Source organism: Coptis chinensis, chromosome 2, assembly GCF_015680905.1.
Source record: "Coptis chinensis isolate HL-2020 chromosome 2, ASM1568090v1, whole genome shotgun sequence".
Classification (NCBI taxonomy): domain Eukaryota; kingdom Viridiplantae; phylum Streptophyta; class Magnoliopsida; order Ranunculales; family Ranunculaceae; genus Coptis; species Coptis chinensis.
Window position 1 is genome coordinate 102,241,472 of NC_141457.1, and position 14,155 is coordinate 102,255,626.

Below are 14,155 nucleotides of genomic sequence, written 5' to 3' on the forward strand. Positions count from 1 at the left end.
CTCGAATCTCAAATTATATTCTAGACATTTTGGCTGATAACAGAAGCTCATCCATATTTCATTATTTCAAATGCATTTTCCATGAATTCAGCATGATTTTACCATGATAATATTAACAAGGTGATAGCCATGTCATCTATTTATTTTTCAAAATTTCAACAAGATTATCTCATCAGAATTTTACATTTTATTGTCACTTTCTGATACATATGCTGGGCGGGCTACTTGCCACTTAATAATGAAGCACTGCACCCGGGTGAATAGCTTAAGAAAGAAAAAGAAAAAAGAGGTATGGTCCAGTTTTAAGCCCACAAAGTGTTATAACGGACTGCAATGTTATCGGCCCAGATCTAAATTTTCCAAGGCCCACATTCCCGAAACGTAAACGTTGTCCTTAGGGTTTCCGATACGAAACACCCGAAACATAAACTAAAAAAACCGACACTTGCCACTGTTCTAAAGAGAAATAGATAAAAAAAAATTCACATTTTTTCCCACATTTTCAAGTTGAAATGTCTTGTGTGGAAAAAAACGCATTGAATGAAGAGAAAGTCGAAGGAAAAGATGGTAATGCAGAAGCTGGTGATAAGGTAAACGAAGAAGAAACCAAAGTGGAAGACAGTGAAGATGATGACAAACCCATTGGTAAAAGGATTATAAAGAAGGAACATCCCAAGGTACATTTAAAAAAAAAAAAATTATAACTTTTTGTTTTTTGGGAGTAATGGTTATGGTTTTCTTTTTAGATGGTAGAAGCTAAAGAGGTTGATAGTGAAAGGAATTTAAAGAAAGAAGAAGACCAAGTTGAAGATAGTGAGGATGATGACATGCCCATTGGAAGAAAGATTGTAAAGAAGGAACCACCCAAGGTATTTTTTTTTTATTATAAAGAATGTTGGTTTGGTTTTTTGTTCTTATTTTTTCTAATTAGAGTAATGGGCATTGTTGTGTTTGTTTTGGAATAAAGGAGAAGGTAAAGAAGGTAGAATCTAAAAATGAAGATAGCAAAGAAGACGAAAAACCTATTGCTAAAAGGAATGTAAAGAAGGATGACAAGGTGTTTTTTTTCCCCTCTCTCTCTATCTAGTTTTCGATTGGCCTAGTTGGTTTATGTTCTTATTTCACTTATTGGGCGATGGCCATGCTTTTCTTTTGGTGTTTGTGGGTTTTAGGGATTGAAGGGGAAGGTAAAGAAGGTAGAATCCGGTAGTGATGAAGACGATAAACCTATTGCTAAAAGGAACTTAAAGAAGGATGATAAGGTTGTTTTTTCCTGTAATTTTCAATTTTGTTATGTCGGTTTATGCTCTTATTTCGCTTATGTAAGTAATGGGGGTGTTTTGTTTTTTTGTGTTTGTAACTGAAGGGGAAGATTAAGAAGGTTGAACCTATAGCCAAAAAGAGCACAATGAAGGATGAAAAGGTGATCCTCTAATTTTATTTTATTTTTTATAGAGGAATTGTTGTAATGCTTTTATTCCCTTATTAAGTAATGTGGTATATTCTGTTTTCCTATTTGATTTTAAAGGAGGTGATACAGAAGATAAAGAAGGTAGTGGAAAAGAAGAAGGCCGTCACAGTGGAAGTGACGACAAAGAAGAGGGAGAGGAAGGTGTTTGATCTGCCTGGTCAGAAACGTGAACCACCTGAGGAAGTAATGATTTGTTTTTTCCAGTTTAAAATTTTGTTCACTTTTGTTTTGTTTTGGGGACATTGAAATATATCTTTCTTGTATTTTGGATTTGCAGAGAGACCCATTAAGGATCTTTTATGAAAGTCTGTATGAGCAGATACCTGATAGCGATATGGCGGCATTCTGGTGAGTTAATATTTGGATATTGTAACATATATCATGCATATTCTTCTACTTTTTCTTCTAGATATCTCAGGTAGATGCCCTCTAGGCCACTGACTTTGAACCAAAAATGTTGATTGGAGTAATGAGCATATTGTTTTCTAGTTAATTAGCATATTTTAGTCCCAACGAAAAGAGAGGGTAATATGCAAGAGAGAGGAAGCCAGCCTAATGAGTGAGCTCCCAAATTATGGTCATAACAGACAATCACAATGTTCTACGGTGTCTTCCAATTAAAACACCTGCTTCTTCAAATTAATGTGGACAACTGGACTGCATCCTTAAAAGATACATATAAATTCCCTTTTGAAGAAAGTTGTAACAGTCATAGCATTCCTTCAATAACCATGTTGCTGACTTCAAGGCCTTACACGTCATGTACCAAGGAGCTCAATGTCACATCTGTTCCTTTGGACCTCTTTGTCCCAACAATGATATTCTTGTTTTCTGGCTCCTTCAGAAAAAACCCTGCAAGGCCCATATTGATTTTGCTGCATAAATATGCAGCGGCAATGTAGCTTATGGCATCCAAGAGCCCTGGCAGTTACCCATCAGGAGTGTCCCTAGTCCCTACTTCATGATGATAAGGAGTGAGATCTTCCTGTTCCTAATTGAAACTGAGCACAATGAAGGTATCTTATACTTATAGAGAAAGGCCTTTTGCTCAATCTTTTTTTATCCCCTTTTGTTGGGAGATTCCACATCTTATATCAGCCAAACCTGGGAAAAGCCAATAAACTAGGCCTTGGTAGAGTCCGAAGTGTCAATTTATACTCTTACACTAGTGTCAGATAAATCAACAGATGCTGCTATAGATGAATTCAGGTTAGTTTGTTTTAACCCTTAGAAGAAATGAAGGAAGAGGAAGAAAAGAAAAAAAAAACAAGGAGATGGATGAGAAAAATCTTAGAAGAAGAAAGTCCAAGAAGAGCAATATCATTCTTGTGGTCTATATCATGGGCGTGTAGACAATTGACATACAGTTATGATTAGGTGATCTTGAGAACAAAATAAATCACATAGTGGATATTAATAGGAGTTTGTATTAGTTAATCTGAACACAGAATATTACACAGTTTTGTCCATGTATGCCAATTGCTGTTCGAGATGTCGTGTCTGACACTGATACACTTGGGGAAAGGCGAAATTTATATGTGTACTAGTGCTAACAGATCATTATTCGACTTGGGATCATTCATAATCAAGTCTAATTTGATGTTATTGTTGTATAGTAGATATTGGATAAACAAGTTCTGGAGCCCTTGATCAGCATTAATATGAGACTTTCTTATCGACTTCTTTGAGTCCATGTTCAGGCCCCGAAAATTTCAGAGTGCAACTAGGATTTTGTTACTGCACAAATTGTTGAATGTGATCCTGACTGGTGATTGAAAATCAATGGTTTTCATTTATGGTATTTTTATCTGTTTATATGGCAGCTTGTATTACTCCAAAACGTTAAGCTTTTGGAGAAGACATTAAAATTTACAGTTAAAAGAGTTACAAGTTTAGCAAGGGGCAATCACACTGCGAAAAAGACCCTTGGGGTTGGCAGTTGGCACTTTCCCAATAAATCTGACACCCCTACTGGACTAAGTCTTTAACCCACTAACTAAGTAACTAGAGCCAAAATTTTGCATATTCCTCATGTTTGAGTTTAAACCGTAAGGCACAACCTGACACTTCTAGCTTTTATCAATACCCTGCAGAACACAGTGAATTTCTTTTCTAGTGGGATTACAATGGTAGTTGCAGCCATCGGATAAAGAGCGAGTCATAGTGTCATGGTTCTGACCTTGATGTTAAATGTCTATATATGCTTCATTACTTTCTGGTTACATCTTATGAAAATATAACTGAGCGATGAACAGATATTGAGGGTATGAATCTGGGCATTGCCAATTCTCTGTTTGATGTACGCCATATTGTATTTAATTATGAAAAAAATCTTACTCCAATCTCACTATGATCACAGGATGATGGAGAGTGGGTTACTGCCCATGAATGTGGCAAAGAAGGTTTACGATAAAAAACAGAAGAAGAACCAGCAGAAGTTCAACTCGCCTATCAAAGCAGTTACTTCAGTCAAGAGAACCACTACCCAGTCTGTGATTGTTAAGAAAACCACCTCCTCTGCTTCCTCAGATAAAAAGAAGCCGGAATCCAAAACCGTGTCAAAGCAATCGAAGAAGCAAAAAGTTGAAGATAGTCAGTCAGAAGATGATGATGCTTTTGTACCTTCGGCTAAGAAGAACTCTGAATCCAAAACTGTGTCGAAGCAATCAAAAAAGCGAAAGGCTGCAGATAGTGAGTCAGACGATGATGATGATTTTGTTCCTTCAGCTAAGAAGAAAATGAAGAAATAGAAACCAGCTTGATCCAGTTGACTTATCTACCATAGAGCGAATGATGTTTCCACTTGGTGCTGGTCAATATTACATTAAAACAACTTTTCTAACTCTAATTTAGTGTAGGAGCTTATTTGACTTAGAAGCTATAGACACTAATGAAAGTTATTCTGTCTACATCACATTTGCAGGACTAAATTATATCACTGACTATATGTTTTTTGATGTCCCAGCGTGGACGCGCAGACGGGAGAATTGTTATACAAGCTTGGCTTCTGATTACTTCTAGTTACGTCATTTTGCTAGTGGTTTTAAGACTTTAAGTAGCGTGTGGCAACATAAATCTTTCAAGTAAATTATATTTTAAGGTTATCATAAATTATTACTCTCAAATACGTATTACTCGACTTGGAGATGATTCTGATATCTCTTACGCGCTGCATTTTTACACCTGGGTATCTCATGCTTTTACACTTTTACCCACCATCATTGCGCCAATTGCATCAGGAGTTACTGTTTATTGACAATTTATGCATCTCGTTAATTTGGATGGAGAGAAGAGCATCTAAATTTATTTATTATTATGTATGACTAGTTTCGTACATTGATGAATGATGGCTGTAGAGTCCCTCTAACTCTCTACAGTCGTCCTCGGTTTACTATTGTAGTTGTGTAGTCGACCTGTCGTGGATAGGTGATTATTAAAGAGTTGGAACTTTAGTGGTGTCGTGTTCTTATGAAAAGAAATCTATTTTTAATAGTTGTGGAAATTAAGTGAAGGGCGTGAAGGACAGGTACTGTGATGTGATATTAATAACCAAAGGAAGATTATGTTGTTTCATGTAGCCTTAATTTGGGATGCCTCGTGAAGGGCGTGAAGTACAGGTACTGTGATTTTTTTTTTTTTTTTTTTTAATGACTCGTAACTGTAGCCTTAATTTGGTTTGTTGTGTTGAAATCTTGAAGTCCAGTTTTCTTTTCAAGTGACAGAAGCTTGACAATGTGCTCCAACTCTCCGGGTGAATGGGTGAAGGACTAGTCAAGGAAGTCAAATCATAGACCGCGTTATTTAATAAATGGGTCAAGCCGTCAAGGAGTAGTCAAGGAAGCCTGATCATGGACAGCAGCATTTTGGTTAGCTCATTACACGTCTTTGTCGTATACTTGTGTTTCGCACATAGGACAAAGATATCTGGTTAGGGGTAACAACACCCTGAGAATTGTGTGAAGTGCAACTTTTTAGACTTGCAATTTTGCATACATAATTGTGTGCACCGACAGCACTCTCAATCTTTTTACTGAGTCTTTTCTAGGGTAGCCCTTTTCTATCTATCACAAGAACACAACTATTTTTGTTTTCTGTAAAAGAGTTCAGAGCCAACAACCCGCAGGTATGGAAGGCGCGTTAGGGTAAGTGACAAATGATATGAAATTAGGACTTGGACCAGGTGGAATCATCAATCATGTGGCACTACAAAATCGTGTTTTAATTTCCACTTGGACATCACAAACAAATATAAATATAAAGTAAATAGATAAAACCAATTACGAGAAGATTAATAAAATCTGCTGATTGATCTGCTGATTGATCGCCTGAACTTTAAAATTTTCCATATAATAAAGATTAACTTAAAATTTTCATTTTAAGGTTAAACTATCCCGTGTATCAGTGTATCCTCATATTTCATATTTTTTTAACTAAAACATAAAAATTATATGATATTTTTTTCTAATCAAACACACCATTGTTGTTTGACAGACCATTGTTCATAGTAGAGATGGAGCAAAATTCTAAGTCAGGGGTGCGAGATTATGTGCACACCCTACCAAAAAAAAAAGTATACAATTTTTTTTTTGTAAGAATAAAGATCAACAAAATTATAAATTTATTTCAATTCACAAAATTATAATGTGTTGACTACTAAAAATTTAATATGGACTAACGAAGTTAACTATTTAAGCACTTAAGCCATTAATTGATACTACTATGTCTATATATATATCTATATAATCTAGTTCACAAGTCTACAACAATTCAACAAATTATTAACTTTCTATAATGTTATATATAAGTCTATATAACATTACTATCATGTAGAAAAAACTATATGATATTAACATTGAAAGTAAAAACAAATATTTTATTATTATTTTTTTTAAGTGGAAATTTGATGATAATGATAACGAGTGATAACGAGTTTTACATATAATTCGGACAAGTATGCAACAAGTTGCGCCGCTCATTTCTAAATTTGTTTTTTGTTTTGGTTTGAGATACGTTTGTATAAGAATTTAGAGTGAAAGAAATGAGAGAGAACTTACGGGTTTGTTATAGGTGATTAGAATTATACAAGCTCACCGTTGGGCTTTGTGCCATTGGATATTTGTTTTAGTCTTATTAATTTATCAAACATTCAAAGACATTTGTTATTCTTTAGTGATTTTGGATTCAAAATAAATGATAATTTTGTAAGGGCAAAAAAATAAGTAAAAAAAATATTGGTTTATTGAAATATTTTTTATTAGTTTTTTTTTTCATACTATTTTTTTTCTGTTAATTATATTTTTACTATAATTATGAAAATCTTAGAGGTGTGGTAATAGAAATTTGCTAAAAAAAAATTGAGATGTGCGAGTCTTTATAGTTTGAAGATTTTTCTAGACAATTAGTTATGTGGTAGTGAAACTTTTATAATCTCAAGAGTGGGACCGACTCCCTGTTGTCATCTATGGTTCATAGCACATTGTGAGAAAATAGACACAGGGAGCCAAAATATGAATCTGCAAATAATAGAACTCCATGTATCTAAACCGTTAACCATTTTTTTTTTCCTCTTTCAGTAACCCCAAATACCGGGTCAAGACTCATTACCCCATATTGTGGAAACCAAATACTTCTCCACCAATCCTTTGTATTAGCTCCTTGTCACCATGATGATGTTGGTACAGTCACATAACAATTTTACCTTTTGAATACATCTGTGACAAAATCAACAGCTCTGATCCTTGGTTGCAAGATAATTTTTTTTTTTTTATTTTATCCAAGATAACAAGATAGCTAATGTCGTATACTCTCCATTAAACAAATATCGCCAGTTAGATTCTTGCAGTTAAATATCAATGTGAACAGAATCCAAACTAATCAATGACCATTACATAACCAAAAATGATTCGGTACACCACAATCCACATCACAAAATAACTCCCACAATCCAATCACAAAACTTTAAACACTTGTTAAAAGTTATGAAAATCAATGGTCAAGAAAGTGGTACAGCATTTAAGTAGACGTTGTGTAATAATAAAAGTTGAAAACAGTAAACAAAGAGGAAAGGTATAAAAAATGAAATCAAAATGTGTGTAAGTTGGTCCAAAAAACAGGGGGAGCTTCTCCAGCCCCCCTTCCTTCGTCTTTCTCTCTCATCAAAACAAACGAAGAAAAAAGTTTCAAACTTTGACCACCTTGTCTCTTTCTTCTCTTCTTCCTTCTCTTTGCTCAAAACTTTCACAATCATAATAATAATAATAATAATAATAATCTCTATGTATATTAATGTTGTGTGTTCATGGATATCATTCTTGTCTTTAAAGATACTACAATATTGAAGCTTTTTGCCTAATGGGGATCTGTTTTTCAACTAGTACTACAAAGGTAAGTGGTTCAAACAGCAACAACAACAACACGAATACAAGCACACCACCCAACAACAACAATAACGCAGAAGCAAACAAGAATCAAAGAGAGAGCACAAGGCCTTCTACACGAGTTCAAAATGCCCCACCATCAAGGCAACATAGCAGGATACCAAATGAAAGTCATAGAAATAATAACAGGTCACAGCAACAAAGGAATTCATCAGCACATGACCCGAATGCTAGTAGACATACAAGAAGGCCAAGTGGAGTTATTCCTTGTGGGAAAAGAACAGATTTTGGATATTTGAAAGATTTTGACGACAAGTATACTATTGGCAAATTGCTGGGTCATGGCCAATTTGGTTATACGTTTGTTGCTACCGATAGAGGGAATGGAGATCGAGTTGCTGTCAAAAGGATTGAGAAGAATAAGGTACTTTTTTGTGAAATTTTTATTTTTTATTTGTTTGAGCTCTTTTATGCATTTGGGTTTGTGTCATTTTATGTTTGGTTTTTAATTTTTTATTAAAAAAAAATCCTTCCTGTGTTTTGGTTGGAATTTGGATTGGTGAACTGTTCCATTTTTGGCTAGATTAATGTTGTTCATGGCTTGTTTGAAAATTTAATTGGTTCATTGACGATTTTTGAGTTATTGTTCCGGAAATGGTAGGAGGGTATGTCACATTTGCTTCTAAGATAGCTGGATACCTTATGCCACTGGGTTTTTTCAATATACCTGGATCACTTAGCAAGAAGGGCTTAGACAAATGAGTACATGCCCCTGCCTTGGGTGATCTTCATGTCCTTTTGGAGGGTGCTGTACACTCCTTCCCTCTGATGAGCCTGTATGACGTAAAGGAATTCAAAAGTTGTTTTAGCTTACAATTCTATCGCAATTTGCAATGTGATGGAGTGACTTTTAGGTAGGATGAGGGAGAGGGAATGGCAGATGGCGGGAGAAAAATATGGGGAAGTAGAACTCACCCACATTTGCCACAACAAATGTGGCAGAGGAAGGTAGAAAGGGAGGGAGAGTGACAGTTGCTGTGGGAGGAACTAGAAATCAGCAGAGAGGCAGAAGCAACAAGAGAGGGAGAGGATAGAAACAGACAGACAGCTAAAACATTTTTCTATCTAACCTTAAAGCATTTTATACCGTAGTTTGCTAGAGCACTCCCTTTGATCATGGATTAACCTTCCTTTGGATCTCCCAAAATCCAGGATTTTTGAGCAGCCGTGACCAATGTGGTCAAGGCACAAAGAGGTGCGAGGCGCGGAGAGAGCGCACCTTTAGTGCCTTGCCTCAACCAAGGCGCGGGTGCACACATAAGGTGTGTGCCTTTTGTTGAGGCACAAAGCACACAAGGTGTGCGCCTTATCATCATTTGCAGTTTTTATTGTTTTTTGTACACTTTTGGCTATATGTGACACATCCACACTCGATCCAATAGTTGGATGGTACAATAAATTAAACAAATTTTAAAATGTTATATTAGGGTACACTCTAAACTTGGATTTTTACAAGTTTTTGTTAAGTTGAATTGATTGAGAAAAAGATACAAAGATGAATTAAATGAAGTTTTATGGGTTTCCAAAATTTGAATCATGTGTTCTATTTCGTGAAGTCCTTTTGGCTCAGTTCAATTTGTTTGCTCCTTTAGTTTATTGAAGTTGAGCTAGATTGTTTTGAGAGATACAATTTTCATTTTGCTATTTAATTGTTGCTTACTTTTTTTTTTTTTTTTTAAGTGATTACTACCTAAATGATTCATGATTTTTTACGGGTGTTACTCAATAGCTGACATGTTTACAATCCTATAGAATTGATTTTATTGTTTAGCTATGCAAATCAGTGATAATTCATGTCATATATATATATATATATATATATATATATATATATATATATATATATATATATATATATATATATTTCTTCCATTTCTTTATTTTTTTTAATTACTGGGCGCCTCAGTTCAATAAGGCGCGCGCTGCGCCGTACCCCGCGCCTAAGACACAGAGAGTGATGCGCCTTAGGTGCGCCTTAATGCCTTGACTACACTGGCTGTGACCATATTGCTACCATTATGAATTGAAGTCCAATTCTTTACTCAGACTGGAATGGAAATAATCATTTACCGAACCTATGACTGACTTTTGAACTTGAGTATGTGAAATTACCTCTGCTTATATTCAAGAGAAGGTTATTAACGTTCCGATGAGGAATCGCCTCCAGAGTCCAGCCTACTGTTGTTCTGGCTAAGTACCTGGGAAGCACAGGGTGGAATGGTGGATTGAAGAAATGGAAAATCTAGATGTTATAGCAATCATAGTTGTTTTCCTTTTGGAACTGACATATAGTACAAGTGGATGATCAAGTGGATGTTTTTGCTGAAACATTGACGTTGTATGAGCCAACCATAGAGTCATAGGCTATAGTCTATACTCTGTTGCAAGAAAGTAATTAGATCGGTGTCATGAGTTCGTAATGCTTTTTCGTTTCTATGCTCATTTCTATCACCGATATTTGGTCGGCTTTGTAATTGTACAAGTCAATGAGTTGTTTATGTTGTTGATGCTCTTTTCATCTTAGGTTTTGGTATCACTGATAATATTTGGTGGCAGATGATACTTCCTATTGCGGTAGAAGATGTTAAGCGAGAGGTCAGGATATTGAGAGCTCTAACGGGCCATGAGAATGTTGTTCAATTTCATAATGCATTTGAAAATAGCGATTACGTCTACATAGTTATGGAGTATGTTTTCTATTTAATCTTTTGAGCTTCTTATCATTCAACCACAAGGGTCATTGCTCTAGTGTTTGACAATTTGTTTCTTATCATTTTATCAGGTTATGTGAAGGTGGTGAACTCCTGGATCGAATATTGTCCAAGTAAGTCAGCTCTTTAGAGATTAGAGGATTTTACTTTTTTATCACTCTAACAAAAATTCTAATTGGTATTTCTAGATTGTGGTACATACTATTAATTTCATTCGTAGTGTTTCATGTCTGCACCATGATTTTATCTTTCCACATAACACTAATAAGAATACAAATGATGTTAATTTTTTCCAGTGTTATTATCAAGTATCAACTATTGATCGTACTGAATCTGTGGCTGATTTTGTTTCTTCAGAAAAGATAGCCGTTATACTGAGAAAGATGCAGCCATAATAGTGAGACAGATGCTTAAAGTTGCAGCTGAGTGTCATCTACATGGCTTAGTACATCGTGACATGAAACCCGAGGTATCGTAGTAGAGTGCTGACATCGAAATGATAAGTTTATATATGTGTCATGTAGCGAAATACCAACTATTTTTCCTTATGGGGTGATGTTTTTGTTTGTAGAATTTCCTTTTTAAGTCGGCTAAAGAGAACTCACCTTTGAAAGCCACAGATTTTGGTCTCTCTGATTTCATAAAGCCAGGTCAGTACTAACATCTTTTTAATGTCTATTCTAGAGTATGATGAAACATTTGGATTTGCTTCAAATGAACATATGAAAGGGTAATGAACCGTACTTATATAGAAAAGCTACCTGTTATCACAGAATTTTGATTCTTATAGTTTTAATGAAAGCAAAAGCCCTATAAATTAGAAAGAAATGAGCGCTAAATGACCTCAATAATTTTAACTTCTATCTTCACGATTCCAATTTCTGTATTCTAGTGTGTCTTTAAATGACCGAGCATATTTGATGAGGCATTGTTTGTGTTGTTGTACATGTGTGTTACTAAAATATTGACAGCAACATGCTTCCATAGTTCCATCTATTTTTGTATATTCACTCCCCCCCCCCCTCGCCTTTTATTTTGGTTAAGTTGGAGAAGTCAAAACTCTCTCTCATGTCTGGCTGTTAAACTAAATTCAGGGAAGAAGTTCCATGATATAGTTGGAAGTGCATACTACGTTGCTCCGGAGGTACTGAAACGGAAATCAGGGCCAGAGTCAGATGTTTGGAGCATTGGTGTAATTACGTACATTTTACTTTGTGGAAGGCGTCCGTTCTGGGATAAGACTGAAGATGGTATTTTTAAGGAGGTATTTCATACTCTCTAACTCGTCTATTACCGAGAAATGTGAAGGGGGTACTAGAAGGCTACAAAAGATTCCTACTAGGAAACTCATTTTTAAAGCATAGTGTTCGACATGTCCACACCCTAACTCCCTCAGGGCTCAGTATTTAGCTGACTTATCTTTGGATATTATATGTTAGTTGTCCAGTGTCCATGCTACATATTTTGTTTGATTAATACTACTGATGCATATTTATTATGTTTTCCAGGTACTAAGGAACAAACCTGATTTTAAGCGCAAGCCATGGCCTAGCATAAGCGAAAGTGCTAAAGATTTTGTTCAGAAGTTGTTGGTGAAGGATCCTCGTGCAAGACTGACTGCTGCTCAAGCGTTGTGTATGTATATCATTTCTTATAAAATGTTCTGTACCATAAACACCAGTAAATTAATGAAACCCCTACATAGAATTAGGGATCTTCTCACAAACCCTAACTTTCAGAACTTCTATCGTTACATACTTTCATCTCTCAAAAAATTACATCTTAACAACTGATTTTTCTCTTTTACAAACCCTATAATATGGATTTACTTGTTCTTCTGCATCCTTACTATTCCTCCTTTTTCTAGCACACCCTTGGGTCAGAGAAGGAGGAGATGCTTCCGAGATTCCTATTGATATATCGGTATTATCAAACATGCGGCAGTTCGTGAAGTACAGCCGTTTGAAACAGTTTGCACTCAGAGTAAGCATTTTCATATCGTTTTTGAGAAATGGAAGATATTTTTGTGACTAGCATAGATAAGCTAGGTTCTACTCTCTTACTTTTATTCTCTTGAAGGCATTAGCCAGCACACTTAATGAAGAGGAACTGGCCGATCTGCGGGATCAGTTTGATGCAATTGACGTAGACAAAAATGGTGCTATCAGTCTTGAAGAGATGAGAGAGGTATGATGTTTTCTGCTTCAAGATATGCAGTTCTGCAGTTTTAAATGTGTACATTGACTATATGATTTGATCTGTTTGATTCATCTATCTACATTTAGCACGTCGTGTATGTATAAAATTTACCTGACTTGTCCTGTTGCAGGCCCTTGCGAAAGATCTTCCCTGGAAAATGAAGGAACCGCGTGTTGTAGAGATTGTACAAGCGGTATGACTAAATCACTTATATTGGCTAGCATTTCTTATACTACTTAGGGCGTGAGGATTTTGGACTACTCCTACCTAATCTGCATTGCATTATCTTTTCTGAACCATTTTCTTGGAATATGCCCTGCATTTTAGACACCTCTCTCTCTCTCTCTCTCTCTCTCTCTCATATTTTCCTTTGACCAGATTGACAGCAACACAGATGGGTTTGTGGACTTTCTGAATTCGTTGCTGCCACTTTACACGTCCATCAGTTGGAGGAACATGACTTGGAGAAGTGGGAGAAGCGATCTCAAGCTGCTTTTGAGAAGTTCGATGTGGATAGAGATGGATTTATCACACCAGAGGAACTTAAGATGGTTAGTAAATAAAGCTGCCATTCAGCCTCTCTCTTTTCTCTCTCACTCATTCACTCACTCACGTACATTGGAAAAAAAAAAAAATGAATGTACGTGTATACCAACAGAAATGTGTGAATGTATAATAAATGATGCTTCACTAATTTCGCCTCTACTGATAACAGCACACAGGACTGAAGGGATCCATTGACCCACTCCTGGAGGAGGCTGACGTTGACAAAGATGGAAAAATAAGCTTACCTGAATTCCGTAGACTCTTAAGAACGGCAAGCATGAGTTCACACAATGTTCCGAGCCCAGCAGGCTACCGAAACTCACGCAGAATACTGTAACATATGATATATATATCAAGCTTGTATGCAAGTGTGCTAAAAAGCTTTGTGCATGCTTACAACCCTTATCTACGCCGCAGAAGAACCTTGAATTTTGTAAATGCGAATGGCACCTAGCTCCTGAAGACAGATTGCAGTCAGAGTTGTTCAATGGAAAGCTGTTACGTGTTTGTATGCATAATTTGTCTTATAAAAAAAATTTGTGTAATCACGTTATTATTGTAAATCTTTTGCATGGCTGGGTTTCTTAAATAGTTCCCTTCGATCATATTATGTGTGTATATTATTATCAAGTACAAAGTTGGTGCCTCAGGATTGGATTGTCTTGTACACTTTGTATTTGTAATTTATTTTTCCCTGAGCTCATTTCTCATTTTATTTATGTTGTGGACCTTCTTGGACGTTGAAGGTTGACAAGTTTTGCGAAACTACGTGGCATTGGGCCAGTAAAAGT

General features: G+C 35.8%; 2 protein-coding genes across 2 annotated transcripts; both read left to right on the plus strand.

Annotated features, from left to right (window-relative positions):
• Positions 1-415: 415 nt before the first annotated feature.
• Positions 416-4,485, plus strand: LOC147519778 (nucleolin). Its single transcript, XM_086591326.1, has 8 exons — positions 416-677; positions 747-869; positions 968-1,057; positions 1,173-1,262; positions 1,367-1,423; positions 1,529-1,654; positions 1,749-1,819; positions 3,831-4,485. Exons 1-8 carry the CDS (start codon positions 513-515, stop codon positions 4,219-4,221), a joined length of 1,113 nt encoding a protein of 370 aa, XP_086447452.1. The 5' UTR covers positions 416-512; the 3' UTR covers positions 4,222-4,485.
• Positions 4,486-7,679: 3,194 nt separating this feature from the next.
• On the plus strand, positions 7,680-14,013 carry LOC147519779 (calcium-dependent protein kinase 28-like). Its single transcript, XM_086591328.1, is given in 13 exon segments — positions 7,680-8,272; positions 10,465-10,595; positions 10,691-10,732; positions 10,977-11,088; positions 11,191-11,269; positions 11,714-11,883; positions 12,128-12,254; positions 12,487-12,602; positions 12,699-12,806; positions 12,949-13,011; positions 13,197-13,227; positions 13,230-13,369; positions 13,534-14,013. Coding segments are annotated over 13 exon segments (1,737 nt in total). The 5' UTR covers positions 7,680-7,822; the 3' UTR covers positions 13,702-14,013.
• The last annotated feature ends 142 nt before the right edge of the window (positions 14,014-14,155 follow it).